This window comes from Gavia stellata, chromosome 2 (genome assembly GCF_030936135.1).
Source record: "Gavia stellata isolate bGavSte3 chromosome 2, bGavSte3.hap2, whole genome shotgun sequence".
NCBI classification, from domain to species: Eukaryota; Metazoa; Chordata; class Aves; order Gaviiformes; family Gaviidae; genus Gavia; species Gavia stellata.
The window spans coordinates 53,251,269-53,265,628 of NC_082595.1; the positions used below are offsets into that span (position 1 = coordinate 53,251,269).

The 14,360-nt window shown below is 38.8% G+C and overlaps 1 protein-coding gene across 1 annotated transcript in view; it reads left to right on the plus strand.

Annotated features, from left to right (window-relative positions):
- MTCL3 (MTCL family member 3) overlaps window positions 1–9,616 on the plus strand; it is a 30,819-nt gene extending 21,203 nt beyond the window's left edge. Inside the window, exons 4-6 of the mRNA XM_059831503.1 lie at window positions 6,978–7,049; window positions 7,682–8,857; window positions 9,479–9,616. Of these exons, the coding sequence (XP_059687486.1) occupies window positions 6,978–7,049; window positions 7,682–8,857; window positions 9,479–9,616 (1,386 nt within the window). The remainder of the gene's footprint in view (window positions 1–6,977; window positions 7,050–7,681; window positions 8,858–9,478) is intronic.
- The last annotated feature ends 4,744 nt before the right edge of the window (window positions 9,617–14,360 follow it).

Sequence of the window (14,360 nt, forward strand, 5' to 3'; positions counted from 1 at the left end):
TATTACAGAAAATATTTTTCAGCCAATTTACAAACGGCTAGCTTTAAAATAGAACTTTCCCAAGTAAATGCAGACAAAAGAAGAGATGAAGAATAAGAGAAGACCCCTCCCTGTAGTCAGAGGTCATGGTGGTGATTGCTGACATGTGAGAGATGGATTTCTTTCCCCTGTTAACAGAAAATCTTCTGCTCACTGCTCAGTCTTCTAGAGCAAGTGCAGATTTCAGAATTTTTCCTACCTAAATTAATCTTAAATTTTTGCATCCTCTCAAATGAACTCTAAAATCTGATGTTTTGGTGAGATGTTCCTGTAACTGGAGGTGTTGTCTGAGGTGCATGGTCTCGTAGGGCAAGCTGCAAAGCTCCTTTCTCTGTTGTGTGTCTACAAACTACACAGACGTGCATGTTCTTGATGCCATCCTACCCTGTGAATCCAGGTGAGGGACTGTAAGAGCTGTCGGTGCATTTAATACAACTCTTCAGTATGAAATGAGTTTGAACGCAAATGTACATGTGTGATCAGTCTACAACTTCGCAGAACTGGCTTCTGTATACATTTCCAGTGAGCAGTGTAGAGGTGCACATTGTGTGCAGAATCATTCTTATATTTCTTCTCATTACTTTTCATGTTCAGACTAACCTTCTTTGTTGGGATATGGTAACTACGCTTTGGTTTATATACATGCATTTTTGTAACCAAGGCAATGAACCTAATCTGGTTGCTTGCACTTTCCTGTTCTCATGAAAATTTCTTTGGAATCTCTTCTGAGATATTCTTCTAAGAAGACTGAAAAACTCTACTTGTGATAATAGGTGTGAGAAAGAAAACGCTTTTTAGTTTTGGCAAAATCTCATCTGTATTTAATTCATAATTGCCATATCCATGTCTGTGACCGTGATTGTTGCTATTGTTATGTGGTGGTGTTTTGAACTATGTTGACATACTGTCTATCATACTGACAGTCCCAGATAAAGACTGGGACAGTGCATTGTACTAGGCATTGTGCAAACCCTGACAAAAAGACTGACTCTCTTCTCCCAAAAAAGACAAATAGCTGAGCTGACAAATAAACAGCAACTTAGGAAGCTCTAGGAAATATATTTAACTAGCATCACTACACAACAAAATACCTTATTGCTGCACTTTCACTCCAAAATATTCATGGTGTTCTGAGATTTGCTTTTGGATTTCAAGATTAGGGAGCTGAGTGTAAGCTGGCTGATTTCTGCATCCATAATGAAGCCTGCTTGGATAATGCTGGGGAACTAAGCATGTCTAGCTCTTCCATCTTTTGAAAAGTTCAAATGGCAGGAGACCTCCTCCTCTTCAGAGAAGTTGCTTCCACTATTTTATGATATCCTGGATGAAGGAGTGTGTAATCACAGAAAGCAAAGTATCAAGAGTTTGGCCAGCTATTTGACCAGGCCGTATGGAGAGCTTTGAAAAGGTGGCTTTCATCTTCTACTGCTCAGGATTTTTTTTCAAATAAGAAAAAGAAGTAAGCAAATGTAATGCAAGCACAAATGTACTGCTTCATTTTATGCATTGCCAAAGAATGCTTTTACCTAGTTATGCCACAGAGTTATCATTATTTGCTCCAGTGATGTGGTTTTGGTTCAAAATGCAAAAGGTTCCTCTAGGTAAAGTGCAAATGTTGTGTATCTTTTTCTCTCCTTTTATTTTTTTTCTTATTTAATTGGCAAGGGAATAATTATAAAGGATCTGAAAATGATAACTGAAATAACTCCTAAATTAATGCAAATTAAATAATACAGATATCGGAGGGCAGCTCCCCTTTTCTCTTCTGCAATATGAAGACATTCAAAAGACTACATAAGAACTATTTTTCTCTCTATGGTGAAGTAGTAAAGATTGCTTTCATTTTGTACCGTTCCTCAGCAGTGTTTTTATATATGCCAGTTTTAATCTGAAGAGAGCATTGCTAGAGCTAGTAGGGATATGCTTAGTGTTTGCCTCATGGACAGGGGTGCTGTGCTTCTTTGCATTTCACTTATCCCTGGCTTTTTCTTTCCTGCCTTAATTTTGCAAGCAAGCAGAATACTGAAATACTCAGGACTCCTCCTGCCCTTTGAAGGGGGGTGGAAGGAGCAAAGCATTGTATCATTCTATGTACTTGTGCCAATGACAGACAAAAACAGTGTCTTGAGTTTGTTGCTGGCAAATTGCACTGATAAAGTTGCAGAGTAAGGGAGACATTTTAAAAACAAAGATTTTTTTTTTTTTTTGAGGATGGAGAGTGTCAATTTAGTTTTTACTGCATATTCTAATACATTGAATTAGAGTCAGTGGCAGTAAACTAAAAAATCTGTCTTGAGTCTGTTCTGGTCCAGCTCCATGAGCTACCTGACTGTAACAATCGAGGGGAAAACCCAGAGGGAGTCTTAGGGCGAATTTCCATTTTCCCTGGTCATAGTCACTCTGTGCCAGACAGAGACAAGTTTCTGCAACCCAAAAGTTGTTCAATATTCAGTGACTTTTCAAGACTGTAAAGATGGTGTTAGGTTTGCTCTGATTTTTGAAAGCTCTGCAGACCTGTCACAGCAGTTGGAAGGCAGCTAACCGTAATCGTGTAGTTGTGTGCAGATGAGAAGGTTTGGTTGCAGCTGTGGAGATTCAAGAAGCTGCACACTGTTTGCCTTAGCCTGCTCTGTGAGGAGGGATAAGGGCTGTTATGGGGGCTCTGTGCACCCACAAATCCCTTTATGTGTCAGGAATTCCTCCTGTGGTTGCCTACATTGATTTTTAGATCATATACCCCCAGATCAGGCTTGAAATAATCAAACCTAAGTGTCTTGAAAAATCTTGTTATGTTTTGCTTAGGGCTTCTTTATTAATTGCTAAGCAATTTACTGTAGCTTAGCATCAGGTAGTGAGAATTTGAGTTCATTCTACAGCTTTCTTACTCGGTGGAGTGTGATGCCATTATTTCTGCATTGTGTTACTCTCAGAGTAGATTTCAGGTCTTTTTACACCTGAGAAGCACTGAGCATCACAGATGATGTTAGGGCTCCACATTTGGCTTGCAGTTTAGGGCTGGCAAGAGAAGGATTATACCATCTGGTCTTGAGAAGTGCTTAGCATCTCCAGCAAGACATTGGATAAACTCCAGTGAGGGTCAGTGGAGAATTGATGCTGCTGAACATCACAACAGAATTGCCCGTTGCATGTGATCTGGTGTGCCTATAATACAGACATTATCTGTGGCTTTATCTAGCCTGTGGAAACTTCTCAGTGTTGCCAGAACACACATGCAGCCCCATGTGAGCTGGCTACAGTGAATGCTAGAAGAGTCAGGTCAAACCCAGTTTTACCACTTAGTCTTTCAGAGGTAAGCAGAGATTATACAATGTAAAGATACATGCCCCAGTTGCTGGCCTTATTATCCGCAGTGCTGTTGAAATATTTCATTAGTACTTGAGCAGTTTAGCAAACTCCCCATTGTATAAACAGTATTATATGCATTTTTGGCTTATTCTTTTCGCCTGCGGATGGGTAACTTGGTTCAAGGTTATTAAAACTGTAACGCTGTCTGGTAAGCATTACTGATCAGATAGAGCAAAAGCAGTCTTATGTTTCTTACTTTACCTTTGTCTTTTTTTAATGCATAAGCATTAAATAGAGTGAACTGAATATGATTTTTAAAATTATACGGAAGAGAAATTATTTGAGCCCCCAAATTGTCCTTCACAACAAACTCTTGAAACCAATCCTAGAATATGAGGGGCAGATTTTTTGCTACAGTTGAGAAGACAGCAGAAGTGGCTTTTAGTGGCACTACAGTATGCTTTGTGGTACACTGTGACATGGGAAAATGATAAACAAGTGGTGAATTATATTAAAAGGTGATCTAACACAAAAATTTTTGAACAGATTTTGTACATGAAGGTGGCTGAATCCCTCACTCGCCCTGTCTAACATTTGTTAGTATATCAAAACAAGCAACATGCAGATGGTTTTAATAGTGTCCAGGCACAGGGATGATATGAAGATTCACTTGCAGGAATCTAGGTTGCTATTTTGGTTTTTGCCATATGTTTATTTGAACTTTTTTTTCCTTTTTCCACTTTGGTTTGATGAATTGTTTTTCATTAGCAGCAACAAATTGTTTAATGCTGAAAACTGGATTGGAAGAGTAGACTAGTACAAGGCTTGAGAGAAATGATAGAAAGAGTAGCCACTGTAAATTGTGAAATGTACCTCTGAAAAAACTCTCAAAAATTTATTATTTATAGCAGGATATACCGCTTGGTATGTGGCATTCTTTGTTCAGTATGAGTATTGCCTCAGTGCCCTAACATGATGTTACGGGGTACTGTAATTTTGCAGATGTCACCTGTCAGCTGAGATGTGCAAGTGAGATCTTAACCTCTAGTGATCAGAGATTGTCTCATGGTGTTTTTCACAAGAAAAGAGATCACACCAATTCCAGCTGGGCCTAATCCACTTACCCAAATCATCCTGCTAATTGAAGTGCGCATGTTCTTCATTGCTTTCTGCTATAAAATTTTGTTGCTAAACACCATCATTTCATTGGTGAATAATATAAGCTCTGTGGATGGTTTGCTGTAATTCAAGTAGAGCAGAATAGAAACTAGTGCCTAGTTATTACATAGCCACAACTATTGTTTTAATTAACATGCTGCTATCCTGACTACGAAAAGGAACACAAAAGAGAGAGAGAGAAAGGAGAAAACCAGACATTTAATTTTATGATGTCAAACCTAGAAAAAAACTTTTTGCTGTATGGAGTTTCTCTTTTTTTTTTAATGGAATCTTTTTAATGTATCTTCTGAAAAGTTGTATGGTACCCAAGAAGTTGCAGCTCAGCATTTCAGAACCTCATTATATCTGGAGAGATGCTGAGCTCAGCAGGGTGAATAGAAGGCATTTAGGTAATCAAGCAGAAATATAGTTTAACTATCCCTTAGTTAATTTATCAGTGGGTGGTACTGGCAAGAATCTGGAGCAAGGAGAAGTTTGCAATGCTAACTGATTTGAAAAGGGTTTTTTCAAAGTGATAATACATAGTGGTTTACTTAATGGTAATACAGAGAAAGCTGCTCCTCTGAAAGTTTAACGCTTTCTAAATTTGCCAATTCAAAAAGAAAAACAAAAAAACCCCCTCTACATGCATATACCATTTCTGCAATAGGATAACTGATGGGTGACCCCAGAGAAGAATCATTTTATTTGTAGACTGGATCCCAAAGTTGTTGGCTTTATATTTAAAGGGAAAAAGTGAGGTAGATTAACTATTTTTTATGTCTTTTCTGGATACCTTTAGAAGCCTGTGATTCACAGCTATCCAGCTATCTAGCTATCACAACTAATGATCTTTGATTGGTTTTATTGTTTTGTCTACTGAGAGTGTTCAATGTTTCTGCAAGAGACTTAAAAATTTTAATTCTGTTTCTTGGTGGACCCATCTATGAATTTTAGTTCTGATTCTGAATCTGAGGTGTTTTTTTTAATTCTTGCAGAACTCTATAGTAAATTTGAGCAAAAAGCCTCATAAGAAATTATCTGTTGTGGTTGTTCAGATTTATTTGTGAGTCATTTCTAGGGCATTAACTTTTCCTTTGGAGTGAGCCGTCCATGAGCTCATTATTTGTTATGGGGATGATCTGCAGAAGAAAGAGAACAATTGGTACCAGCAGGTGAATAGTGCACAGGATTGTTATGTACAGCATACTCACCCACTGTACTCTGTTCCCTGAGGATTATAAACGTATTTTAATTCCCACTGTATGAAACTCGATGGCTTTTAGATACAGCTGGATTCTGCCCTGGCTGGTGCAGGGAAATGTATGTTTCTCAGCAGCACAAAGGATCCTTCTACCAGAGAATAATCTCAGAGGGAGATGGTGTTGGTTGTATCATTGCCCTGCCTCAGGGCCTACATTTTACCTGGGGAACATAAAAACTGGGAACAGCTGCAAGTGGGATGTTATGTATTAACATACTTTCTCACTTGCTTTCCTCTCTCCTGCTGTTTTCCTGATGATCTGTATTGAGCGTTGACAGTGGGATGGTTGCAGTTGCTTTCCACTGGTACTGCTTGGCCACTAACAAACTTTCTACTGTGAGCAGTTATGAGATTTTTGCTAGATACACTAGCAGGCTTCAATCCCAGTGCATCCTGCTCTAAAAGCAGCAGGTTCTTTTCTACTCGCTTTGGCTACATAGCAGATGAGAAGACACCAAAGAAACTTGCTCCTGTGGTGGTGCATACATGTGTTTGTGTGGTGCTGTTCTTAAGCTAATATGCTTTGTTTCTCACTAGGACTTTGTAGTCCAAGCAGTTTTAGATTGTATTTACTTGAATATGTTCTGAAAACAGAACAAACCTAGCAACCAGATCTACGTGTGAGTTTGTCTGCACAGAGTTTGTCTACAGTGTACACCTACAGAGGTGTGACCGCAATACACTGCAAGTTTGAAGCCTGTGGGTGGGACACAGAGAAAGGTGTGCTTGTAGATGTACGCTCAAGTCAGCTGATGGGATCTCAGTGACAGTTTTACATAGCTTGCCTACCACAAAGGCTAAAGCTACATGTCTGGCTAGATGCATCTTTAAGTGCCTTGGCCCCATTAGGGTTAATATCAAATGGGCAAGTTGGGTTTCACTGCTTGCTTCAGCTTTCCTATCTGTAAGTTACCACTTGGGATACCTGCTTTCTTACCTCTCTTGTCATGTGTTAAACATTCATTATGCACTAGTCTTAAAATGTGTCGAATAAAAAAGGTAACAGACTGATTAAACCAATACTTTACTTGTATAGCATTGTTGTGTCATTTCTGGGCAGCTGCATCTCCCCTCCGTATTTGGTATCTCAAGGATTACAAGAAATTAATTCCTTTGTAGTTGCATTTGACTTGCTATGTTTTAGAAGAGTGAATTCTATACCTCTTTAGGGAAATATTTAGTGTATGTAATTTTGTTGTTGTTTTTACAGCAATCACTGAAAAGAAGAGGGAGCAAAGACCTACCAAAATCAGAAAAAAAGTCACAGCAGACACCAACAGAGGTATGTTTTAACAACAGTAACCTGGATTCTCACATGGAGGCTTCAGGGACACTACGGAAATGATGTACATGATTTGTAGATTTGCACTTTGCTTGCTTGTTTGCTTTGTGCTTTGTTTTCCTGTATGCTGTGAAACAGAGAGCTCTTACCCCAGATCTGCAGTCAAACAACGCTATGTCAAGGACCACCTAAACAAACTGCTGGTGCTGCAACAGAACCCACCAGCTTTCATGTACTCTGTATTTTAGGCAAAATAAGTAAATGGGAGCACCAGTGAAACAAGATTATAGGCCCTTTGTGTGCTGATTTCAGGATTTTTGAACACTGTAAAGTCTATTACATAGTTGCCAGCCTAGAAAATATAAGGATTTTTACAAGCTGCCCACAATGTATTTTCTGGGGCGCAAGCAAACTTTAGTCATAAGTAAAATAGTCTTTTCCCCTCTTTTAAATTTAAGTATTGATTTTCCTCTCTCTAATTCATTGATCAGTGAAAAAATGATTGCAGGAGAATCTCTTAGTATCTAAAGCTGTGTACCTATGATTGTTAATCTTGTAATTTAAGACCACCCACTGGAGGTTTCCTGTTTTACATCAAGTTTCTTCAAATACTAATTTTCCTTTTTTCTAAGGAGGACAATGAAGACCTGAAATGCCAGTTACAGTTTGTCAAAGAAGAAGCAGCCCTGATGAGGAAGAAAATGGCTAAGATCGATAAAGAGAAAGACAGATTTGAACATGAGCTGCAAAAATATAGATCGTTTTATGGGGATTTGGATAGTCCCTTGCCAAAAGGTGAAGCAGGTGGGCCACCTACCACAAGAGAAGCTGAACTCAAGCTTCGATTGAGACTTGTGGAGGAGGAAGCTAACATTCTTGGGAGGAAAATAGTGGAACTAGAAGTAGAAAATAGAGGACTGAAAGCAGAGCTTGATGATTTAAGAGGAGATGATTTCTCAGGGACTGCTAACCCACTCCTGGGAGAGCAGAGTGAATCCCTGTCAGAATTACGGCAGCATTTGCAGCTAGTGGAAGATGAAACGGAATTGCTGAGGAGAAATTTAGCTGATTTGGAAGAACAAAACAAGCGCATAACAGCTGAGCTGAACAAATACAAGTACAAGTCTGGGGCCCATGAGAGCTCTAGGCACCATGATAATGCCAAGACAGAAGCATTACAGGAGGAGCTAAAAGCTGCACGAATGCAGATCAATGAGCTGAGTGGCAAAGTCATGCAACTCCAGTATGAAAACAGAGTCTTAATGTCCAACATGCAACGCTATGACTTGGCCTCTCATCTTGGGATCCGTGGGAGTCCCAGAGACAGTGATGCTGAAAGTGATGCAGGAAAAAAAGAGAGCGATGATGATTCCCGCCCCCCTCACCGCAAAAGGGAAGGCCCCATCGGTGGGGAAAGCGACTCCGAAGAGGTACGCAACATTCGGTGCCTGACACCCACGAGGTCTTTTTATCCGACATCATCTGGGTGGCAGAAAAGCTTCACTGACAGGCAGCAGATGAAGGACATTCGCTCTGAAGCTGAGCGGCTGGGCAAGACAATAGATCGCTTAATTTCTGACACGAGCACCATCATAACAGAGGCAAGAATTTATGTAGCTAATGGGGACCTCTTTGGACTCATGGATGAGGAAGACGATGGCAGCAGAATACGCGAGCATGAGCTTCTCTACCGGATCAATGCACAGATGAAGGCCTTCAGGAAAGAGCTCCAGGCTTTCATCGACAGACTTGAAGTTCCAAAGTCTTCAGATGATCGAAGTGCAGATGAACCTTTGTCAGTGAGTCAGGTAGACTTTTACTTATTACGGCCTACAGGTAAAAAGGCTCTGCCAAGTGAATTAAGGCTCAAATTCAATGTATGGCACATGAAAAATCTTTATTCTAGACAGTGGACAAAAATCGCTATTTCTTGAATTATTTTAAATCCTCATTTGGCCATATGAAACCTGGTTCTACCAATGGGGTTGTTTGTGAACAGTGACTAAGTCTGGTTTCATGGAAATTAAAAGAATTATGCTCTAGGAGGTGGAAGATTTTACTTCTTTCTGGCTTTGCAACTGCATTTGCCAGAGTTGTGCCTTCATCACCAGTAAAGGCAGTGCAGATAGCAGTTTTGGCACATAAATGAACATGATTGTTTTCTTAGTGGTTGGGTTCCTGTTAAATGAATAAAAAGAAAATGTTATTAATTTTAAACAGGAGGAAACATTGAATTTCCAAAATTATAAAGAATATGACAAGCCACAGAGAAAAATAAACCATGCAAATCTACTTCACAGAGTCACAGAGCCACATGGTAGTGTGAATACTGGAATTGCTGTAACTGATTGTATCTTGTTGAAGGCCTATGGTTCACTACTTACATGCAGCAGTGACTGGCATCTTTTCTGTAGTTCATTTTTATGTAGAATTGTTCCAGAGAGGTTTTGGGGAGCAAATTCCTTGCTGACTCAAGATCTTTTGCCATGAAAAATGAAAATTACCTATCCTTATCTTATGCAATCCTATGGTTGGCAAATCTTGTTATTGCTCATGGTATTACCTAATGTTTTAGTAAGTGTCTTGCTGTATTAATTTACTTGGTGTTGTCCTGCTAGTTTACAGTCAAAGTAGTTGCCAGGTGAAGCTGAAAGCTATTATTTCCTATTCCTATGCTGACTAATTAGTCTTTTGTTTCCTTGTATCAGAAAGTCACAGACGCAGTGAGTTTAAAGCTAATCAATTACTATACATGTATTGCATGAAATCAAACAGAAACGGCATTTAGCATGCTCACTTTCTGATCTAGCAATAGCTCTGAGCTTGTAGAGCTCCCATTAGCTTAAAGGCAGAGCACTGCATGGGCTTCTATACAAATTTAAAGCAAACTAATCAGTATTTTCTTTAAACAAATAACAACAATAGTTAAATTGGACATTTCAGGGCTTGACCATGCAGGACTCCTACTGAAGTCAATGGGAGATGGGCACTTGGTCCCTCCACAAGCATAGTCTGATTCACTATGTTTTGTTGAAACTTTGGACTTGCTATTCCATTAATTGACTGTTCTCTTTGTCTTTGTATTTACTTTCCCAGATGTTCCAGCCTATCATTTTACTTATTCTCATCCTTGTATTATTTTCATCCCTTTCATACACAACAATATTTAAACTTGTCTTCCTTTTTACACTGTTTTTTGTACTGTAAGCCATTCATCATTTACTGTTCATTGTAGTATTATTTTCAGTTTGTTTCTTTTGTCCACCCTCCAAGATAAGAAGTGCAAGAGACATAGTTTCTGTAATAGCCACTGCTGTAAAAACACTGAAGACTACTTGTTTGCCAAAACCAAAACAAAACCAAAAAACCTGCAAAAAAACATACCAAAAAGTCACCCAGTTGAATAGGAAACCCGCTCGCCACTGTGTTCCAGGTAAGCAAACAGAAAACTATATTTTTCACTTCATCTGGTTTTATCATTTTTTAATAAAAATTTCCTAAACGACTGGAACCAATTGAATATTCATTAATTTCCACCAAATCAGAAGCAAAACAGAAATATGCAGAGTGGGTGTGAGGAGTCTGTTCCTTCCCTCTTCCCACTCCCAGAAAAAGAAATTGTATTCTAGCCACATATGAATAGTAAAACCACATTAGATGTGTATTCTAAAATTGTATGTTACAGCTTGTATATATTTTGTATGATTATGATGATAATGTTTTTCAGCACTGTATTATCTGGATTAGACACCACGGAGGGGAGAAAATCAGAATGATTGGTATATAGAGCACTATATCTGGAAATGTGGCAAGGAGCTGGAGCTCCTGAGAATGAGATGCACGAGGAGGAGGTATCAGAGTTATGAGGAGTCTCTGAGAGATATAGGCTGGCTGCATTTTCTTTGTGCTCTAGAAAAATGGCCATGCTACAGTCTGACTTGAACTGAAGAGAGTGATGCTAGTCACCTTGTCTGATGTCAAATATCTTTTCCTAACAACCTAGTTTATCAGATAACATTTTCCGCTCTGTAGCCGCCAGGGCTCTGGATTCTCTCTCCAGGTTTTAAAATGAGTTTTGAGTGAACATGGTAACTTTTGGCTTGCTGAGTGACCTCCGTCTAACCATGCCATTGGTAGCAAGCAACCATAGGGAAGCTTGTGTATATAGGTGTGCATCAATAGTCACTGAATATTCCTGTTTTGCCTATGAGAGGCTGCACTGAGAGTGCAGGCAACTCGTGATCTTTCTATCACGCTGAGCATACATAAGCAGTTCCTACAAACAGTAGATCTCTACTATGAAAACCTCATCTGAACTGCCCAACGGAGCTCAGTTTTCTGTTTTATTCAACCTATGTTGAAATCACTGAGTCCCACAAATGTGAATTCTCCGAAGGTGATCATTTACAAGTTAAGTGTATTAATGAAATTCTTTTGTGCAGATGCCATGATAAAAAAGTCTAGTAATAAATAGTGGTAATAAATAAACCAGCTGTTTTTCTAGCTGGCAATAAGGATTCACTTTGATTTATCATGCTAGTTCATTTAACCCATTTCCCAGTGAGAACAGTTCATCTCCATGCCTGGGTTGTGCTCTGCTACCTGAAATAGTAGAGAGACACTGTTTTGAGGGAAACTCCTCAGAGGGAAGCAGAGGTTGGGCAATAAAATTTATTTTATGAGAACAAAAAAAATAGTCAACTCACAATATTCAGTATTAAACAAAGCTTTTGTTTTTCTCCTTGTTGTCTAGCTTTCCCTCAGTGTACTCTGCAGGTTTAGTAACCTTGATCAGTTAAATCACTTAACCTTGATTCAATCCAAATACTTATTCCTACCAGGGGATGTTGTCACTATTTATTTTGTAGTTAGCAAGACATGTCTAAAGGAAATTATAATCCATGTATGTGAGATTAATAGATGGCCTTGCCTGGTGTCCCAACTAAAGAGAAAGTCAGGCCCAAAGTAATTTTGAGGCGTTTCTAAGCTACTTTAATTTATGCTCAGTTGCCTAAAAGGTAAGTTCCACATATTAGAAACCATTATGGCAAGATATGGTCAAGCATATCATCCCTTCACAGTGAATTTCTGTAACTGTGAAGATAGTTCTCAAATCACTGGGAAAAGGTCCTTTTGCTGCTTTTCTCTCAGCAACAGCTGGAAGAAATTTTTCAGCAACTGCTTGAGAAATTCTTTTTTTTTTTTCCCCCATGGATTTGCAATTTGGACATTAAAAGTATAATAATTTGAGGTTTAAACTTGTCATATCAAATCTTAGCATAAGACTGACTTTTTGAGTTTCTTTCTGTTTTAATGTCTCCCTTGGGGGGAGAAAAGATCACTTGGGTTTTGTTGAATGTTACTGGCTCAATCTCATAAAAGAGAAAAAATCATACTTAAATCTGATCTGAAGTTCTGGGCTTTCAGATTTTAACCCACACTTGTTTATACCTTTCTCAGCTTTGTATATAATAAAGATGAGTAGAGAGGGTTTGATTTACACTGAGTGTATCAGTAACAGTACTACTGTAAAGTAGTAGGAAAGTTTAATACACTGAATTCATACATTGAATACATCTTGGAAGTAATTGGGAAAGATTTGCTTCTTTCTCAGAAATCAGAAAAGGTGAGGATGAACCTCTTGAAAAAAGGTGGAGATAACCTCTGCACAGGACTGGCAATTATAACCCCATTGATTTCTCATGGTGTTTTTTCTTGCATATAGCTGGAGCTTTCCTCATCCTAATTCTGTCAGGCATCAACAAAGTGAATTAAAGCTGAGACCTTTTGGGACATTTAGGGAGCTATTGCATAGGCTACAATCTGAAATTAAAGCATACCGAAGCATAAAAAATCATTTTAGAAGCTCCCCGCAGTCTCTGATTCTGTGATAGGCAAGGAGAACAGTGAGGACCCCTGCAAACCTCAGTACAGAGAGATCTTATTTCTCATTGAGATGTGTTTTTCATGTCCTGCATTCAGCTTGAAGGGAGTGATTGGAGCTTCTTATCTGTTTCACACCAGATATTGCAGAGAAGTTCCTAGCCCTCCATTTTTTCACTATTTTAAAAGCTGCTGAGAAAGCTAATAACATCAGTATGGACACCTATCCATAGCCAGAAGATAATATCTAGCCAAAGAAATAAGTGTTCCATGTCTTGCTAAATTGAAATAACTTGGTCTCACAAAGAAATGCAATAATTTTACTTGCCAAGAAAGGAAGCAGATTCTCCCCGCTCAGTTACTGGCCTGGTGGGCCAAGTCCACCTCACAGGTGAGTGAGTAAATGCAGCTGAACACGTCCACATCCTCTAGCAGCAGCGTGTGGGAGTCAGGCAGGGCAGAGCCAGACAGAAGAACACTGCTGATTTCATTCACTAGGTTCTGTCTGCTGCATAGCATCTAATTCTGAAGAGCAATAATAAGAAGAATATAAGATTTTGCTTTTATGTGTGCAACATGCTGGATATGCCAGGTTACCTATCAGTTCAAATATCACTTAAACCAATAGCAGATTCACAGTTCCCATTTTGGAACATTCTGGTGCAATATTAATATTCTGGCAAAAATGCAAGTGAATTTGAACCCTGAGATTGCCTTAATTTTACGTTTCTCTGAAAGATTATATTTCTGTTTCCTGTATTCCCAGGGAATTTGTTCCATCTTCTTTCAGAAAGAAGAGATCTTGCATGTATAGATCTAATTCTGACATTTTTACAGTTGTGTAAATCGGCAATAACTCCATTGATTTTTTTATGTCATTTAGAAAATAGATGCATTTTTTCCTTTAATGCAACCAGATAAATTCAGTTAAATTTGTTTTCTATTTAGAGTTGGCTCTGAATGCCCTAACAAAATACTTTTGAAAGAAAATACAAATATTTTCTTTACTGTTACTGAAAAATTTCCATGATACTAGAATGATCATCTTCTCCAGGATCAGAGATATTTCTTTCAACCAGAAATATCCATGCCTGAAGCTCCAGTTAGAGCTAGAATAAGTGTCTGCTGACACATGTCACCAGTGCTTCAGAATCAAAACTAGAAGAGAGCAGGTGCTATAGTGCAGAAATATGCCTGGCAGTCAGAAAATAGAAAATTGCCAAAAACATGGCTGTCTAAATATGTGTTATAAAAAGAGATGAACTGCACATGAACTTTGGGAGTTGTTTACGAAAACAAGGAGAGCTTTAGGATATTAGATGCCCTTCCCCTTAATCACCCCAGAATTTGATAGGTGAGTAGGAGACTTCTAAAGGCATCAGTATCAGGGACGTAATTCCCATTGGCTTACATTTCTGTTTCTGATTT